The sequence below is a fragment of the Mobula birostris genome, chromosome 8, assembly GCF_030028105.1.
Source record: "Mobula birostris isolate sMobBir1 chromosome 8, sMobBir1.hap1, whole genome shotgun sequence".
In the NCBI taxonomy this organism is placed as follows: domain Eukaryota; kingdom Metazoa; phylum Chordata; class Chondrichthyes; order Myliobatiformes; family Myliobatidae; genus Mobula; species Mobula birostris.
This window is the reverse complement of record NC_092377.1, coordinates 34563715-34581086: the sequence shown is the minus strand read 5'-3', so window position 1 is coordinate 34581086 and position 17372 is coordinate 34563715. Positions and strand designations below refer to the sequence as shown.

The 17372-nt window shown below is 40.3% G+C and overlaps 1 protein-coding gene across 3 annotated transcripts in view; it reads left to right on the top strand.

Annotated features, from left to right (window-relative positions):
* The window catches only part of srbd1 (S1 RNA binding domain 1), a 307185-nt gene that overhangs the window by 227908 nt on the left and 61905 nt on the right, over positions 1-17372 (top strand). For all 3 annotated transcript variants that reach the window (XM_072264996.1, XM_072264995.1, XM_072264997.1), the window contains exon 18: positions 8792-8898. In XM_072264996.1, the coding sequence (XP_072121097.1) occupies positions 8792-8898 (107 nt within the window). The remainder of the gene's footprint in view (positions 1-8791; positions 8899-17372) is intronic.

Genomic DNA, 17372 nt, shown 5'->3' with positions numbered 1-17372 from the left:
TCCTGGGTAATTCCTGGAAAGAAAATTACTTAGCAGGTCGGGCAGCATCCGCGGAAATGCTGCCCAAACTGCTGAGTTCTTCCAGCTTGTTGTGAGTGTTGCTTTGATCCCAGCATCTGCAGATTATTTTGAGTTTAAGAAAATTACTTGTAAGATGGTGATGTGAAATTATTTGGCTCACCCCACTAATGAATATGGGGAAAAAATAGTGGTAGTGTTAGATCCAAACTTCTCCCATTGTTTATCTGGTTCAGCTGTAGTGAGAATATACAGCAAAGTAATTTTTCCACCCTTTCTCTTGAAAGGCTGGACAGGAAACAGGTACTGCAGATCAGTCATGCACTATAATGTGTGGAGAAAAAATGTGAAAAGTTCACTTTCATTTTGTTGTATAGGATCTGTTTCTTCATGAAGTAATGTTTCCAAAATAAAGCTAGGTTACAGTTAAAAAAAAAAGAGGGTTCTTGCAAGAATGCCGTCAAAACAATGCACTATTGCAGTTAGAAACCTTTTTAGGAAAATCTTGTTCAACACAGCCTTTCAAAGAAAATAGTGATATCAGTCAATGTATTGTAAACTTAAAAAGCAGTAACTGTGTTTTACAGGGAGGTGTCTTCAAATAGAGAGAACAAACATTAAAAATGTGTGAAAAGTATCCACCCACTTACTGGCTTTTTACTCTTGAAAATGTGAAACACTGAGAAGTTAAAATATTTCCTGGATTGCAACTAATTAGTGATGTCCCATATGTGGGAAAAAGCTCAGGGACTTAAAACGTTAGGTCTCTTCCTTTCACCACAGATACTGCCAGACCTACTAGTTACAACAATTTTTCCATTATTTTGGGCCTAGGTGTAATCAATGGTCTGTCATAATGTAGCTTTTTCCATTTTGCCTGCCATTACTTCAAGAGCCTTGTAATGTCTGAGAAAGCAATACAAGAGAGTATCTGGGGAAATTCATTTTCAGTGCAATGCTGTAATAGATTGCCCAACGATCAGTTCCATAAGCATTCATTCCATTCACCACCTGAGCACAGTGAGTGCAGTGTGCACTGCATACAAATGTTACTTGTCTCAAAAACTATGAAAACAACTCCCAAATCAGTGGCCTCAAACACTGAGAAGAAGATTAGCAGGTGTCCAGAGACACCAGCACTTGCAGGCTCCTGTTTTGACTTGGATATAGTTGCTGTTCTTTCATCATCACTTGTTTTAAACCCTGGAACATCCAGTTTAATAACACTGTGGACTAATTCAAAGTACATATATGCTGCCATATACCTCCCTGAGATTCATTTTCTTGCAGGCATTCTATTTCATTTTCTTGAGAGATCCTCAATGAACACTTCTCTTCGGTATTCACCAATGAGAGGGAACTTGATGATGGTGAGGACAATATGAGTGAGGTTGATGTTCTGGAGCATGTTGATATTAAGGGAGAGGAGGTGTTGGAGTTGTTAAAATACATTAGGACGGATAAGTCCCTGGGGCCTGACGGAATATTCCCCAGGCTGTTCTACGAGGCGAGGGAAGAGATTGCTGAGCCTCTGACTAGGATCTTTATGTCCTCATTGTCCACGGGAATGATACCGGAGGGCTGGAGGGAAGCGAATGTTGTCCCCTTGTTCAAAAAAGGTAATAAGGATAGTCCGGGTAATTATAGACCAGTGAGCCTTACGTCTGTGGTGGGAAAGCTGTTGGAAAAGATTCTTAGAGATAGGATCTCTGGGCATTTAGAGAATCATGGTCTGATCAGGGACAGTCAGCATGGCTTTGTGAAGGGCAGATCGTGTCTAACAAGCCTGATAGAGTTCTTTGAGGAGGTGACCAGGCATATTGATGAGGGTAGTCAGTGGATGTGATCTACATGGATTTTAGTAAGGCATTTGACAAGGTTCCACACGGTAGGCTTATTCAGAAAGTCAGAAGGCATGGGATCCAGGGAAGTTTGGTCAGGTGGATTCAGAACTGGCTTGCCTGCAGAACGCAGAGGGTCGTGATGGAGGGAGTACATTCGAATTGGAGGGTTTTGACTAATGGTGTCCCATAAGGATCGGTTCTGGGACCTCTACTTTTTGTGATTTTTATTAACGACCTGGATGTGGGGGTAGAAGGGTGGGTTGGCAAGTTTGCAGACGACACAAAGGTTGGTGGTGTTGTAGATGGTGTAGAGGATTGTCAAAGATTGCAGAAAGACATTGATAGGATGCAGAATTGGGCTGAGAAGTGGCAAATGGAGTTCAACCTGGAAAAGTGTGAGGTGGTACATTTTGGAAGGACAAACTCCAAGGCAGAGTACAAAGTAAATGGCAGGATACTTGGTAGTGTGGGGGAGCAGAGGGATCTTAGGGTACATGTCCGCAGATCCCTGAAAGTTGCCTCACAGGTAGAGAGGGTAGCTAAGAAAGCTTATGGGGTGTTAGCTTTCATATATTGAGGGATAGAGTTTAAGAGTCGTGAGGTAATGATGCAGCTCTATAAAACTCTGGTTAGGCCACACTTGGAGTACTGTGTCCAGTTCTGGTCGCCTCACTATAGGAAGGATGTGGAAGCATTGGAAAGGGTACAGAGAAGTTTTACCAGGATGCTGCCTGGTTTAGAGAGTATGGATTATAATCAGAGATTAAGGGAGCTTGGGCTTTACTCTTTGGAGAGGAGGAGGATGAGAGGAGACATGATAGAGGTATACAAGATATTAAGAGGAATAGATAGAGTGGACAACCAACGCCTCTTCCTCAGGGCACCACTGCTCAATACAAGAGGTCATGGCTTTAAGGTAAGGGGTGGGAAGTTCAAAGGGGATATTAGAGGAAGGTTTTTTACTCAGAGAGTGGTTGGTGCGTGGAATGCACTGCCTGAGTCAGTGGTGGAGGCAGATACACTAGTGAAAGTTAAGAGACTACTAAACAGGTATATGGAGGAATTTATGGTGGGGGGGGCATTATATGGGAGGCAGGGTTTGAGGGTCAGCACAACGTTTTGGGCTGAAGGGCCTGTACTGTGCTGTACTATTCTATGTTCTATGTTCTATAAAACAAAGAAATGCTATAGAATCAATGAAAAATTACACACAAACACTGATAAGTGACCAATGTGCAAAAAAAATGTGCAAATAAATAAATAAATAGGTAAGGAAATAAATAATACTGAGAACCTGAGTTGTAGAGTCTTTGAAAGGGAGTCCATAGGTTGTAGAATCAGTTCAGTGTTGAAGTGGATAAAGTTATCCACGCTGGCTGAGGAAAATGATGGTTAAAGGGTAATAACTGTTCCTGAACCTGGTGTTGTGAGACCTACAGTTCCTATACCTCCTGCCTGATGGCCGCAGCGAGAAGAGAGCATGGCCTGGATGGCGCGCTCCTTGATGGATACTGCTTTCTTGTGGCAGTACTCCCTTTAGATGTGCTCAGTGGTGGAGAGGGATTTTCCAGTGATGCACTGGGCTGTACCCATTACTTTTTGTAGGCTTTTTCATTCATGGCTATTGGTGTTTCCATATCAGGCCATGATGCCATCAGTGAGGATGCTCTCCACTGTGCGTCTATAGAAGTTTGTCAAAGTTTTAGATGTCATGTCAAATCTTCTGCCGTGTCTTTTTTGTAATGGCACTTTCGTGCTGTTCCCAGAACAGATCCTCTATAATGATAACACCAGTGAAGTTAAAGTTACTGACCCTCCCCATCTCTGATCCCTTAATCAGGACTGGCTCACGGACGAATAACCTTCACATGAAGCAGTTCAAGTAGATGGCTCACCAACTTTTCAAAGTTGAACAAAAAGTACTGGCCTTCCTAGAAATACTATTATAAGATGAATAACTAAAATCAAATCATTGAGATGATTAAGATGCAAGTTCATCATGCAGGAGGCGGTGAATCCCTGAATCCTCTAACACAGAGGTTGTGGAGACAAGGTTGTTGGGATATTTAAAAGAAAAGATATATTTTTTGAAAGATAAGGGAATTGAGGCCTGTGGGAAACTGGCAGAGAAAAGCAAGTGAACTTTGGAGCAGATCAGTGCTGATCATATTGAGAGGCCAGCAGCTTAAGGGACTAAATGGTTGGCTCCTGCTCTTGTTTTCTTATGGAGAGACAAGGAACTGCAGGTGCTGGAACACAGAGGATCTCAGAAGGTCAAGCTGCATATGTGGGGTGAAAGGAATAGTTGACTTCTTCAGCTCAACATTACAATTCCTTCCTTCCACCATCCTTCTTGCTGGTAGATCTCGCTCAACCCTCTTTTCTTATGTTCTTTTGTTTGTATTTTTGTCTTAAAAACAGAAAATGCTGGAACTACACAACAAATAGTGCAGCATTTGTGGGGGAGAGGAAAATAAGGTTAATATTACCAGTCAGCGATCTTTCATTCAGACTGGGAAAGTTGACGATCCTGCAAATTTTAAGAAACCTAAAAAAGAGGGAACTAAAAGCGAGAAATCATAAACAGAAGAGATTCTGCAGATGCTGGAAATCCAAAGTAATACATACAAAATGCTGGAGGAACTCAGCAGGTCATGCAGCATCTATGGAGTGGAAAAAGAGTGATGAAGGTTCTCAGCTCAAAACACCAACTTTTATTCCCTTCATAGATGCGGCCTGACCTGCTGAGTTCCCCCAGAATTCAGCATGTGTTACTCTGAACTAAAATCAATCTCCGTTTGGATAGAAGACTGGAAAAACAAAAAGGCTAATGGTAGCGTGAACAATAGGCTGATAGCCAAACAAGATGATCCGAGAGGAAGTGTATGTGGGAATAGTAAGATCTTGACTGAGAATGCCTTTTTTCCTCTTTGTTCCCTGAGCTGAACGTGGGCCTCATTGGAGCAGGCAATGGGATGGAGAATTGAGCTGAAGAATCATAAGAAGCTTCTCTCAATAACTTGTTCAATATGCATTTGATTGTTCAAAAATGTTACGTCATTGTGTAATAAATTGAAAAATTGCAAATATTTCACAACTGAAATTTATTTAGGTGAGGAAAAGAACTAAAAGGCCAAGGAGGGCTAGTAAGTGAGCTACGATTTAAGAATTTTTAGAGTCCTTTCATAATGTCTGGCAGGGAAAGGAGGATGCACGTGATGTTGGCATTCTGCTAGAAGTTACAGAAAGAGCAGTAGATCATTAGTTTATGATGGAGTTTTGGATGTAAGCTGCAGGCAAAGGAACCTTTTTTTTACTCTCTGGGATGGAGGAAATGGGATGAGGACAGAAATGCTGAAAATTACAGATTTGAGGGAAAGAGAAATGTATCAGAAGCACTGATATTAATGATGGCATTATCAGAACAGATGTCACAGAGAAACTGGAAGAATGAAACAAGAGTCCCTAAAGTAGCAGGAGAAAAGGTTACTATGGGACAGAGTCGGCTCACTATAGATATTGATTGCAATATCTCGTATTCCACTACATTACTCCCGTTTCTGGTTGTTAATTGTGAGTGGGAATACAGTTAGACTTTGTTATTATGTCTTCATGTTAAATTGCCCGGTATTATTCACTACATTAGTACAAACCACTGTGGTAATTTGGATGACTAACAGAGTGCTATTATTATTGTGCCAATGTATTGTAGTTTGAGTCATGGCTTTCAACTGAGTTGAGCAGAAAGTTGTGAAAGAATAAAAGTCTAACTTAACCATTCTGATTTTTAAGTAAAAGCTAGAACCATCGTGTATAATTTCTCACAGGGCGTTGTGTTACAAAACAAGCAAACTTTTGATTTAAAATAAAGTGTGATTAAACAACATAAAAACCAGAGTTAAAGAAACCACATGATCATCAAAAGAATAAACATGAAATAAAATGGTCTTTCATCAGTGCCCGAGGATTTTTTGTGGAAACATCTAATTTTGGAGGGATTTTCTAAATTGACAGGTGAATGTATAAATGTACAGATGAATAAATAACTTTAAAAATTGTTTAAATGGTGATCTTTACTGTACAGTAAATTTCATTTTGATTAAAAAGAAATTGAGGGGATTATGGAAGAATGTCTTTCTCTTTTTGCTTGGTCTATTTTATCAGCTGTATGCTCTTTACTACAATAGAATTCCATTAATCTGCTATCTATTTGAAAATCCAAATAGTTCAACAACTGGTACAATGGCTGCTTATTTCTTTGCTCCCTTTTACACACCTGTTTTTCTTCCCACATTCCCTATAATTTACTGGAGCCCTCTTTCCTGTGTTTGCTTGAAATGCAGTAAAGTCCATTTCATTGCTTCCCTGAAGCTTAATGTCTTCACTGGAAAATTTATTATACTATTATTGATAGTGTGTTCAAGGATTAATGGGAATAGCATACAGTAGTCTAGAAATTTGGGTAGTCCAGTATCTCTAGTGCCCAAAGCATGCCAGATTAATGCAGTTTTACTCTATGAGACCTATGCAATTACACCAATTTTCTAACATTTTCGATATTATGTTATGGGTTTATAATTTATCCAGTTATTACTATTACAGAAACAGTTTGCCTTGACGGATACTTGGTGTACATTGGGATGAAACCCCAGAGATCAGAAATTTTTAAGGCCATTCTTATAACTCTAACTATCCCTTTAAGTTACATTTCAGAACAAAATTTGTATTTTCATTAAAACATTGTGTCTTTCTTGTACCACTTACTGCATTGGATAGATAATTTTTTGATCCCAAAGGAAATTACAGTGTCACAGTCGCATTACAAGTGCAGAGATATGCAAATATTAGAAGAGAATTAAAGTAAAGGCATCTGTTAGTCTTACAAGACCATAGATCTGCGCCTCGAAAGTCTTCACTCTCCAGGGCACAGGCCTGGGCAAGGTTGTATGGAAGACCAGCAGTTGCCCATGCTGCAAGTCTCCCCTCTCCACGACACCAGTGTTGTCCAAGGGAAGGGCATTAGGACCCATACAGCTTGGCACCAGTGTCATCGCAGAGCAATGTGTGATTAAGTGCCTTGCTCAAGGACACAACACGTTGCCTTGGCTGGGGCTCGAACTCACGACCTTCAGGTCGCTAGTCCAATGCCTTAACCACTTGGCCACAGAGAAGAGAAGTAAGAAATAATAAAAAAAAAAGTTACCTCAAACAACCTAACAGGAGGGAGGTCATCACTTCCCTAGCTATAGGTTAACTCATTATAGAGCCTAATGGCCGAGGGTAAGAATTACTTCATAGCGCGCTCTTTGGAGCAGCATAGTTGTCTTAGTCTATTTCTAAAAGAGCTCCTCAGTTCAGCCAAGGTGACATGCAGAGGGTGAGAAACATTATCCAGAATTGCTTGGATTTTCTAGGGTCCTTTGTTCTTCTACAGCTTCCATTGTGTCCAGTTTGACTTCGATAACAGAGCCAGCCTTTCTAATCAGTTTATTGAGCCTGTTGCCGTCACCCGTGTTGATGCCGTTGCCCCAGCACATAGAAGGTTGTATTGGTGGCAACAGACTGGTAGAACATGTGACGGAGAGTCCTGCATTCTCCAAAGGACCTCAGTCTTATAGATGCAGAACATAAAGAAAAGCTCCACGGTTTAAAGTCCTGCAGTATGTTTGGTGCAAACCATCCCACTGTTTCTTGTTTTCTCATTTTTGTGGGAGTTAATTTTTTTTGTGTGTGTGTGTGGGCCACACTCTGCCAGAGCCTCGCCGACCACTTTTCAAGTGGTTGTCTTGGAGGAAAGATTCTGTGAGTGGTCCCCCACGTCCTTCTCACAGCGCCGTGTTTTTTTTTATGAGGCCAAGTTGTGAGCTCGACACTCAACCCGGCATGGATGGACAGCGTGCCCGGGAGCGACCCGACTGGATTCGAACTCGGGAACCTTCGCTCTGGAGTTCGGTGCTGATGTTACTGCGCCACCGCGCCACCAGCCAGGTTTTGTGGGAATTAGATGCTGGTTTTCAGGGACTTTCTGTTGCTGGACATGAGTCAAGGCTTTGACATCTAATTATTTAAATGAGTTTCTGAAAACATATGTGTGCTTTCCTTCTCCACACACATGCACACGTTTGTGGCCCAATGCATTTAATATATTCTATATATTTCTGTAAATATCCAATGAGAAAATTTTGGCTCAAAAGGTAACCGGTAGCAGTTGTACCCAAGTAAGTAGCTGTTTTGTGAGGACAGATGAAATGAATGGCATGCTGAGTTGAATAATTGGACAGGGGGAATTGGATAAGCATATTTCTGTCTTGTTGGACACAAACCTAAACAAGAGAGGAATCTATGATTGTAAAAAGAAAGGCTGAAAGGCTTATGATAGGATATGAAGCAGGAAACTGGAGATTCAATCAAGGATTATGTGGATCAGTGGAGCTGTTTGCTAAAATAACGGAGTTGTGTGGATCACACAGTTTCCATACTATCATTTAAATTTCTGTGTGGCAAGACCGATGAATGAACCAGTAAGATGGCTGGGAGAGATATGAATTGGAAGCCTAATTACAGATATTTCATAATATATGTTTTGAAGCAACTAACTCACTTTGAAGTGTATTTACAATAGATGTTGTGAATTATGGTCATCAGAACTAAACCATCAACGGTATTTGTAAATGTTGGAGATCGGCCAGTAATCCTTAACTTTGATATGTTAATGTGCATGAACAGCTAAACTCTATATTGGTGATTTTATGCATATCCAATGGCACAGGGCCTTCATTAGAATATACTGGCTTAGAAATGAAAGACTGTGAATGAAAGGTAATATTATAATTCTATGATCTTATCTGGTTGTAGTATATTGTAAAACTTGAATAATTTTAAAATATTTTTCACGAATGTTCTAAGCAGTGACTGGTCTTTGGTTTCAGCACGATGTGTCCCAAACTTTGCTTAAAGCTACCTTGGACAGTGTGGTTGAAGAATGTGTCAGTTTTGTGGGAGTGGATATCAACATCACCTCAGAAACCCTTATGAGGTAGGGAGATTATTTTTCCAGTGCAATAATAACATGGCAATGGATCACAGTGTCTCTTGTTTAGTCTGTGTCTTAACTTAATCCCAGCTGGTGCATTGTGGTCTTGTTTCAGATTGTCATCTTTAAGGTAATGGCAAGTTAAGGCAACACTTTACCTACATAGTATTAAGAATCTTCCTTTGAAAAACTTGGGTGAAGGGCATTAAACAAAATGTTATCAAGTTATGAATTACAGACCTTGTTAAACACACAGCCTTTGAACTAAAACATACATATGTGTAAATGTATTTTTAATATTTGTATTTTGGGTCATTAAAGTAAGTCACTGCAACTTGAACATGCTATGATTTATTTAGCTCCATTAAGGTATTAAAAATATGTGTACAAGAACAAAATATTTTCAGTTTCCTTTTCTACAAATTTTCTCTGTTCCCTATGTCCCTTTCAGTTGTTAAGTAAGTTTACATAGGTCAACATGCATTCATTGATTTAAAAGCTTTAATTTCACCATCAAGGATGTTTTTACACTTATCATTAGCTGTATTGGGTTATTGATTGTAGAACTAGATTGGGAAGAAGTACTTTTTTTCATTGTTAATGTTGTAATATTAGAGTGGTAATATTAGAGTGGTTATTTCATGCTTTAGCTCTTCAGGGCTTCAGCACAGAGAGGCTTATATGAGAGAGGTCAAGAAACCTGCAGGTAGATATTTTTCTCCGGTTTATTTATTGTTTTCCTTCTTTATATTATGAAACAGTTAGAACAGTAGGGATGTCAGTAAGTGTTAAATGTTCCTTGCGGGATGTGGGAAGGCAGGGAGACCTCCAGTGTCCCTGACGACTTCATCTGCAAGAGGTGCATCCAGCTGCAGTTTCTGACACTCTGTGTTCAGGAGTTGGAGCTGGAACTGGATGAACTCTGGATCATTCGGGAGGTTGCGGGGGTGAAAGGTGGGACATATAGAGGTAGTTACACCCAAGGTGCAGGACACAGGAAACTGGGTGACAGTCTGGAAGGGGAAAGGGATTAAGGAGCCAGTGCAGAATACCCCTGTGCCCATCCGCCTCTATAACAGGTACATAACTTTGGATACTGGATACTGGGGATGGAACTGGACTCTCTGACGGTGGTGTCTGAAAAGAAGATGCTGTCCAAGTTGCATGCCATCTTGGACAGTGCCTCCCTTCCACTACATAATGTACTGGTTGGGCACAGGAGTACATTCAGCCAGAGACTCATTCCACCGAGATACAACACAGAGCGTCATAGGAAGTCATTCCTGCCTGTGGCCATCAAACTTTACAACTCCTCCCTTGGAGGGTCAGACACCCTGAGCCAATAGGCTGGTCCTGGACTTATTTCCTGGCATAATTTACATATTACTATTTAACTATTTATGGTCTTATTACTATTTAATTATTTATGGTGCAACTGTAATGAAAACCAATTTCCCCAGGGATCAATAAAGTATGACTATGACTATGGGAGGAGGGTAGGGTATGACCTAGCAGTGAAAGTCACAGTGGTCAGGTCTCTGGCACTGAATCTGGCTCCGTGACTCAGAAGGGGAAGTGGGGGGGGGGGGATGGAAGAGAAGAGGCAAGCTGTGGTGTTAAGGGAACACAAAGAGAATGAGATTCCCGGATGGTGTGTTGCCTCCTGGGTGCCAGGGTCTGTGACATCTCAGCTTGAATTCATAGCATTCTTAAGTGGGAGGGTGAGCAGCCAGAAGTTATGGTCCATATGACATAGGTAGAAAGAGTGATGGGGCTCTGCAAAGTGAGTTCAGGGATTTAGGTGCTAAGTTAAAGGACAGGATGGCCAGGGTTGTGATCTCAGGATTGCCACCCCTGCCACGTGATAGGCCAGAAATAGGAAGGTCATACATGGCTAAAGGGTTAGTGTAGGAGGGAAGGCGTCAGGTTTTTGGATCATTGGGCTCTCTTCCAAGGAAAGTGAGACTTGTATAGAAGAGACAGTTTGCTCCTCAACTGGAGGGGGACTAATATCGTAGCAGGAATGTTTGCTAGAGCTGCAGAGAGGGGGATTAAAATAGAGTTGCAGGGGATGGAAACCAGAGTGCCAGAACAGGTAGTGGAGAGGTTTTGGGGACAGATGTTATTCAAAACTCATACAAAATCAGGAATCAAAAAGATCTGATCTGCATATCGTAGGAAAGGCAGATGAGCTTAGGGCATGGATCAACAAATGGAATTATGATATTGTAGCTGTTAGTGAGACTTGATTGCAGGAGGGGCAGGACTGGCAACTGAATATTCTGGGGTTCTGTTGTAGATGCAACAGAGCTGGAGAGATTATAGGGGTGGATGGTGTTACTAGTCATGGATAATGTCATGGCAGTGCTCAGAACAGACTGGAGAACTTGTCTACTGAGTCTTTATGGATGGAAATGAGGAATAAGAAAGGTTAATGAGGCTATATTATAGACCACGGAACAGTCCATGAGATTTAGAGGAAAAAAGTTTATAGAGAGATCACAGATTGTTGCAAGAAACAAATGTTGTTATAGTAGGTGATTTTAACTTTCTACGTATTGACTGGGACTTCCATTCTGAAAATGAACTAAATGGGATAGGGTTTGTCAAATTTTTTCAAGAAAGCTTCCTTAATGAGTACATAGGAGTCCTTAAATCATCCTTAGCGACAGGTGACAAGAAAGGCTGAAAAATTAAACAGAAAACTTTAGGCAAGTGAGCCTGACATCAGTAGTGGGAAAGTTATTGGAAGGCCTTCTGAGCGACCGGATATATAAGTATGTGGATTGATTAAGGATAGTCAGCGTAGCTTTGTGCGTGGTAGGTGATGTCCAACCAATTACATATAGTTTTTCGAGGAAGTTCAATAGTTCCACTTAATATACAAAATACAACCTGAAATTCTTGGCCTTCTCAGACGTCCACGAAAGCAGGAGTACCCCAAAGAATGGATGAAAGTAAAAAAAAACGTTAGAACCCCAAAGTTGCCAGGAAAGTTGATGATGACAAAGCAGTAGATAATGCAGTCGCCTGGCATTCAAGGTGAGGAAGTAAATTGAATTAGGCATTAGCTTTGTGGGAGAAACCAGAGAGTGGTAGTAGATGGTTGCATCTCTGATTGGAGGCCTGTGACTAGTGGTGTGCCACAGGGATCAGTGTTGAGTCCATCATTGTTTGTCATCTAATAATCTGGATGATAATGTGGTTAACTAGATCAGCAAATCTGTGGTTGACGCTGAGTGGGAGCATAGTAGAAAGTGAGGAAGGCTATTGTGACTTGCAATAGGATCTGGAAAAATGGCAGATGGAATTCAATGCAGTCAAGCGCGAAGTGTTGCATTTCGGTAGGACTAACCAGGGTAGGTCTTACACAGTGAACACTAGGGCACTGAAGAGTGTAGTAGAACAAAGGGTTCTGGGACACAGGTCCATAACTCATTGAAAGTGACATCTCAGGTAGACAGGATCATAAAGAAAGCTTTTGGCACGTTGGCCTTCACAAGTCAAAATACAGGAGATGGGCTATTATGTTGAAGACATTGGCGAAGCCTAATCTGGAGTATTGTGTGCAGTTTAAATCACCTAACTACAGAAAGGATGTAACAAAGGTTGAAAGAGTACAGAAAAAATTTACAAGGATGTTGCCTGCTCTGGAGGAACTGAGTTATAATGAAAGTTTAAGAGAAACATGAGGGGTAACTTCTTCACTCAGAAGGTCATGAGATTGTGGAACAAGTTGCCGCACAAGTGGTGCATGCAAGGCTGATTTCACCGTTTAAGAGAAGTTTGGATAGATACATGGATGATAGGGGTGTGGAGAGCTATACACCAGGTGCAGGTCGATGGGAGTAGGCAGTTTAAATGGTCCAGTACAGATTAGATGGGCTGAAAGGCCTGTTTCTGTCCTGTACTTTTCTATACACTTAAGACGGTAAGTCCCAACGAGAGAGTGTGCAATATTTGATCCCCTATTAGGGAATGAGACAAGGCAGGTGACAGAAGTTTGTGCAGAGGAACACTTTGCATCTGGTGATCATAATGCCATTAGTTTCAAGGTAATTATGGAAAATGATAGACTTGGTCCTCGGCTTGAGATTCTAAATTGGAGAAAGGCCAACTTTGATGGTATCAGAAATGATCTGCAGGTGTGGATTGGGGCAGGCTGTTTTCTGGCAAAGATGTAATTTGGTAAGTGAGAGGCCTTCAGAAGTGAAATTTTGAGAGGACAAAGCTTGTGTGTGCCTGATAAAGAGGTAAAGATAAACATGTTTAGGGACCCTTGGTTTTCAAGCGATATTGAAGCCCTGGTTAGGAAGAAAAAAAGAGCAGATGTAGACGGGCAGGGGTGCCTATAAGGGTATAATTTTTTTTTTAAGATTATGAGGACACTCAGTGCTCATTTATTTTCATTTAGAAATGCATGCATTAAGAAATGATACAATGTTCCTCTGGTATGATATCACAGAAACACAAGTCAGACCAAGACTAAAACTGACAAAAACCACATAATTATAACATATAGACATATAGTTACAACAGTGCAAAGCAATACCTTAATTTGATAAGAGCAGACCATGGGCATGGTAAAAAAAAGTCTCAAAGTCCTGGTAGTCCATCATCTCACGCAGACAGTAGAAGGAAAAAACTCTCCCTGCCATGAGCTTCCAGCGCCGCAAACTTGCCGATGCAGCATCCTGGAAGCACCCGACCACAGTCCGACTCTGAGTCCGTCCGAAAACTTCGAGCTTCCGACCAGCCCTCCGACACCAAGCACCATCTCTGTCAAGTGCTTCGACCCCGGTCCCGGCCACCAAGCAACAGGCAAAGCCGAGGATTCAGGGCCTTCCCCTCTGGAGATTTCGGATCACACAGTAGCAGTGGCAGCGAAGCAGGCATTTCAGAAGTTTCACCAGATGTTCCTCTGTGCTGTCATGTCTGCCTCCATCAAATCAGGATTGTGCACGGCCTCCTACTTGACAAATTACAGATATTCATCACCGGAGAGGTGGCACATGCTGCGTCGCGCTGCCATCTTCTCCTCTAATTTAGAACAATGATAAAGTAACAGACTGCTGCCTGCATTTTTTTTCATTATGTTGTTCTTACCAAACTTAAATGCCTAGGCAGCTACTTCATATATTTTGGGAGTTTGCTTTTGTATTTTTTAAAGCTGTTTTATTTTGCTGTTTCTTGCCTTTTATTTAGATAAATACATTTTTTGGTCATATAGATGTAAAATCTAAAGTATAAAAAGGAATTAAATTGACTAAGCACAGTGATTTCTTGCAATTACAATGCAATATAAATCTGACAGTGAATATATTCAGGACTTCAATCTAAATTTGCATAATTTTGTCAGGTGTTGCTTGCTGAAAAAAAAGTAAAATGCGAGAATATATTAATGTGAGAATATATTAAATTTATATGAAAATTTATAACATCAGACATAAACTAAGAAATATTGGAAGTTTGAATAATGTTTCATAAGTAATCACATCATAATTTGACTATAGTCACAAGGGACTGCTGATTCTGGAGTATTTAGGTAGTTCATGGCTCAAGCTCAAGAATGAAAGCTATTCTCAATTTTCCTCTGCAACTCCCTGCTAAGAGCTGCATGTAAAATAAAGTGTATTTGCATCCAAAAGATGGTTCATTAATTTGATTCTTAGGATGGGATAATTGTCTTATGAGGAGAGATTGGTGAGGTTAGATGAATAAAATTTTCTCAGTGAAACATATGGCATTGTTCAGAGACCTGGCAAGCTGGATGTCTAGAATATAGTTCCTTTTGCTGGGGAGAAAAGAATTGGGGCTCTTTGTCTCAGAATAAGTGTTTGGCCTTCTCAGTCAGAGAAGAAAAGAAATTACTTCATTCAAACATTGCAAATATTTGAAAAGTATCTGTGAACATATTACATCAGAGATCTGTAGCTTTCTAAATATGGGAATCTACGAGAATATGGTGGGAAGATGTACATGCTAGAACATCAGCAAGGACTAAATGACCTGACTTGGCCCAACCAAGCAGAGTTCACTGCCAAGAAGGCCCACCAGCACCTTTACTTCCTGAGAAAACTAAAGAAATTTGGCCTGTACCCTAAAACCATCACTAATTTTTATAGATGCACCATGGAAAGCATTCTTCTAGGGTGCATCACAACCTGGTATGGAAGTTGTTCTGTCCAAGACCAAAAGAAGCTGCAGAAGATCGTGAACATGGTGCAGCACATCATACAAACCAATCTTCCGTCCGTGGACTCACTTTACACCGCACGCTGTCGGAGCAGTGCTGCCAGGATAATCAAGGACGCGGCCCACCTAGCCAACACACTTTTCGTCCCTCTTCCCTCTGGGAGAAGGCTCAGGAGCTTGAAGACTTGTATGGCCAGATTTGGGAACAGCTTCTTTCCAACTGTGATAAGACTGCTGAAGGGATCCTGACCCGGATCTGGGCCGTACCCTCCAAATATCCAGACCTGCCTCTCAGTTTTTTTGCACTACTTTACTTTCCATTTTCCTATTTTCTATTTATGACTTATAATTTATTTTTTTAATATTTACTAATTTTTACTATTTTTAATATTTTTAGTATTTAATATTTGTAGTCCAGGGAGTGGGAAGCGCACAATCAAATATCGCTGTGATGATTGTACGTTCTAGTATCAATTGTTTGGCGAGAATAAAGTATAAAATTGTGTTGTGGAGGAGTCTTGTAGGCTAAATGATCTCTTCTTTCTTATGTTTGTATTGGCTGTGTTTTCAGTTCCTGTCAAACCGGGAATAAACTGATAGAGTGAGATCGCCAAACCTCAGCTGATGAATAAAGTTTGTGCTGAATTTATATCAGTCACACCACAGAATATGTACAATAGTCAAGTGACGTGTTTGCTATATTAACCAATTTTAGATAAATGATTTATATAGTTATAATAACTAGTTGATACTTTTTGTTAAAAGATCATTGATAATTTTAGCTAAATATGCAGATCTTTTAAAGGATCTGTAAACTCGTTGTGAATATGATTACTGTTAAGTTTTTATGTTTTTTTAAAAAAAGGGTGACACGAATAGCCAAAAATATATTGAGCTGAAGGAATACTAGAAAAGGTCTTGGCATTGAATAGAGTATAACCATTAGTGCCGGGAGAAACAAACAAGAGAAAATCTGCAGATGCTGGAAATCTAAGCAACACACACAGTTATCTGGAGGAGCTCAGCAGGCCAGGTGGCATTTATGGAAAGGAGTAAATGGTCAACGTTTCAGGCTGAGATGTCATCCTGATGAAGCGTCTCTGCCCAAAATGTTGAGTGCTAGGAGAAAATGGTCAAGACCTATAGAAACTGAATGATTTATAAACAACGGATCAGATAACGAAATCACAAAACTATTCACAATTACTTTTGAACTATTTGTCCTTCATTATAAATAGTTAATATAATTTCTCAACAGTGTAGATTGATTGAATTCATTGGTATTGGTTTATAATTGTCACATGTACTGAGATACAGTGAAAAAGCTGTCTTGCATGCTGTTCATACAGATCCAATCATACACAGTGCATTGAGGTACAACAAAGTAAAACAATAGCAATGCAAAATAAAGTGTGAGGGCTAGAGAAAGATTTTTAAAGATTTAAAGGTTAGCCTTATTTGTCACATATACATCGAAGAATTGAAATGTTCAATAAAATGTGTCATTTTGCGTCAAGGGCCAACACAGTCCAAAGCCGGGGCAACTGCTGAGTGTCGCCATGCTTCTGGCACCAACATAGAATGCCTACAACTCACTGACTCCAAATATAGTCCTGAAGAATTATCTTTATTGCCATTATTTTCTTTATTGTTATTTGACATATGCAAGTTTTTATTTTTGCGATGTTTGAAATTCAATTTTACATTATGCCTATTATCTGCGTTTTTAAGAGAATCAAACTGATCCTCAGCACCTGTTTTACCCTAATGTAATTGTGATATTACTTGTAAGTTTGTATTCACCTCTTTCTGTAGATTTTACTGCCTGATCTGCCAGTTTTTACTGTACTTGGTATAATTGTGCCCTAAGTATCCAGTTTGGGAACTTAAGTACATTTTCTTTTTCATGTTTAGTTGTCCTTGTTTGACAAAAATACCTCATGTCCCTTGGGTTGTTACCTGAGCAAACATCCCCTACTGCCCAATTGTGATGTTACTTATTTGCAGAATGGTCAGTTTATTGATAGGACTCTATCTGATGTAAAATTAAACCTTTATAGCTCTTCCACAGTTCTCCCTTTTGAAAATAACATGGAATTCAATGATATTTTGATCATTCTTGCTGTGAAATAAATTTGACTTAACAAACACCCACTAGTTTTGCTGGGGGGCAGGATAGTGAGGTCTGGAAGCTACCATTCGCAAGCTGGCATATTGGGTGGTGGGTGTTTGATTCAGTGTCTGGGTTCTTGGACTGAGGCAGAAGGAACCCTTTGGCAGCT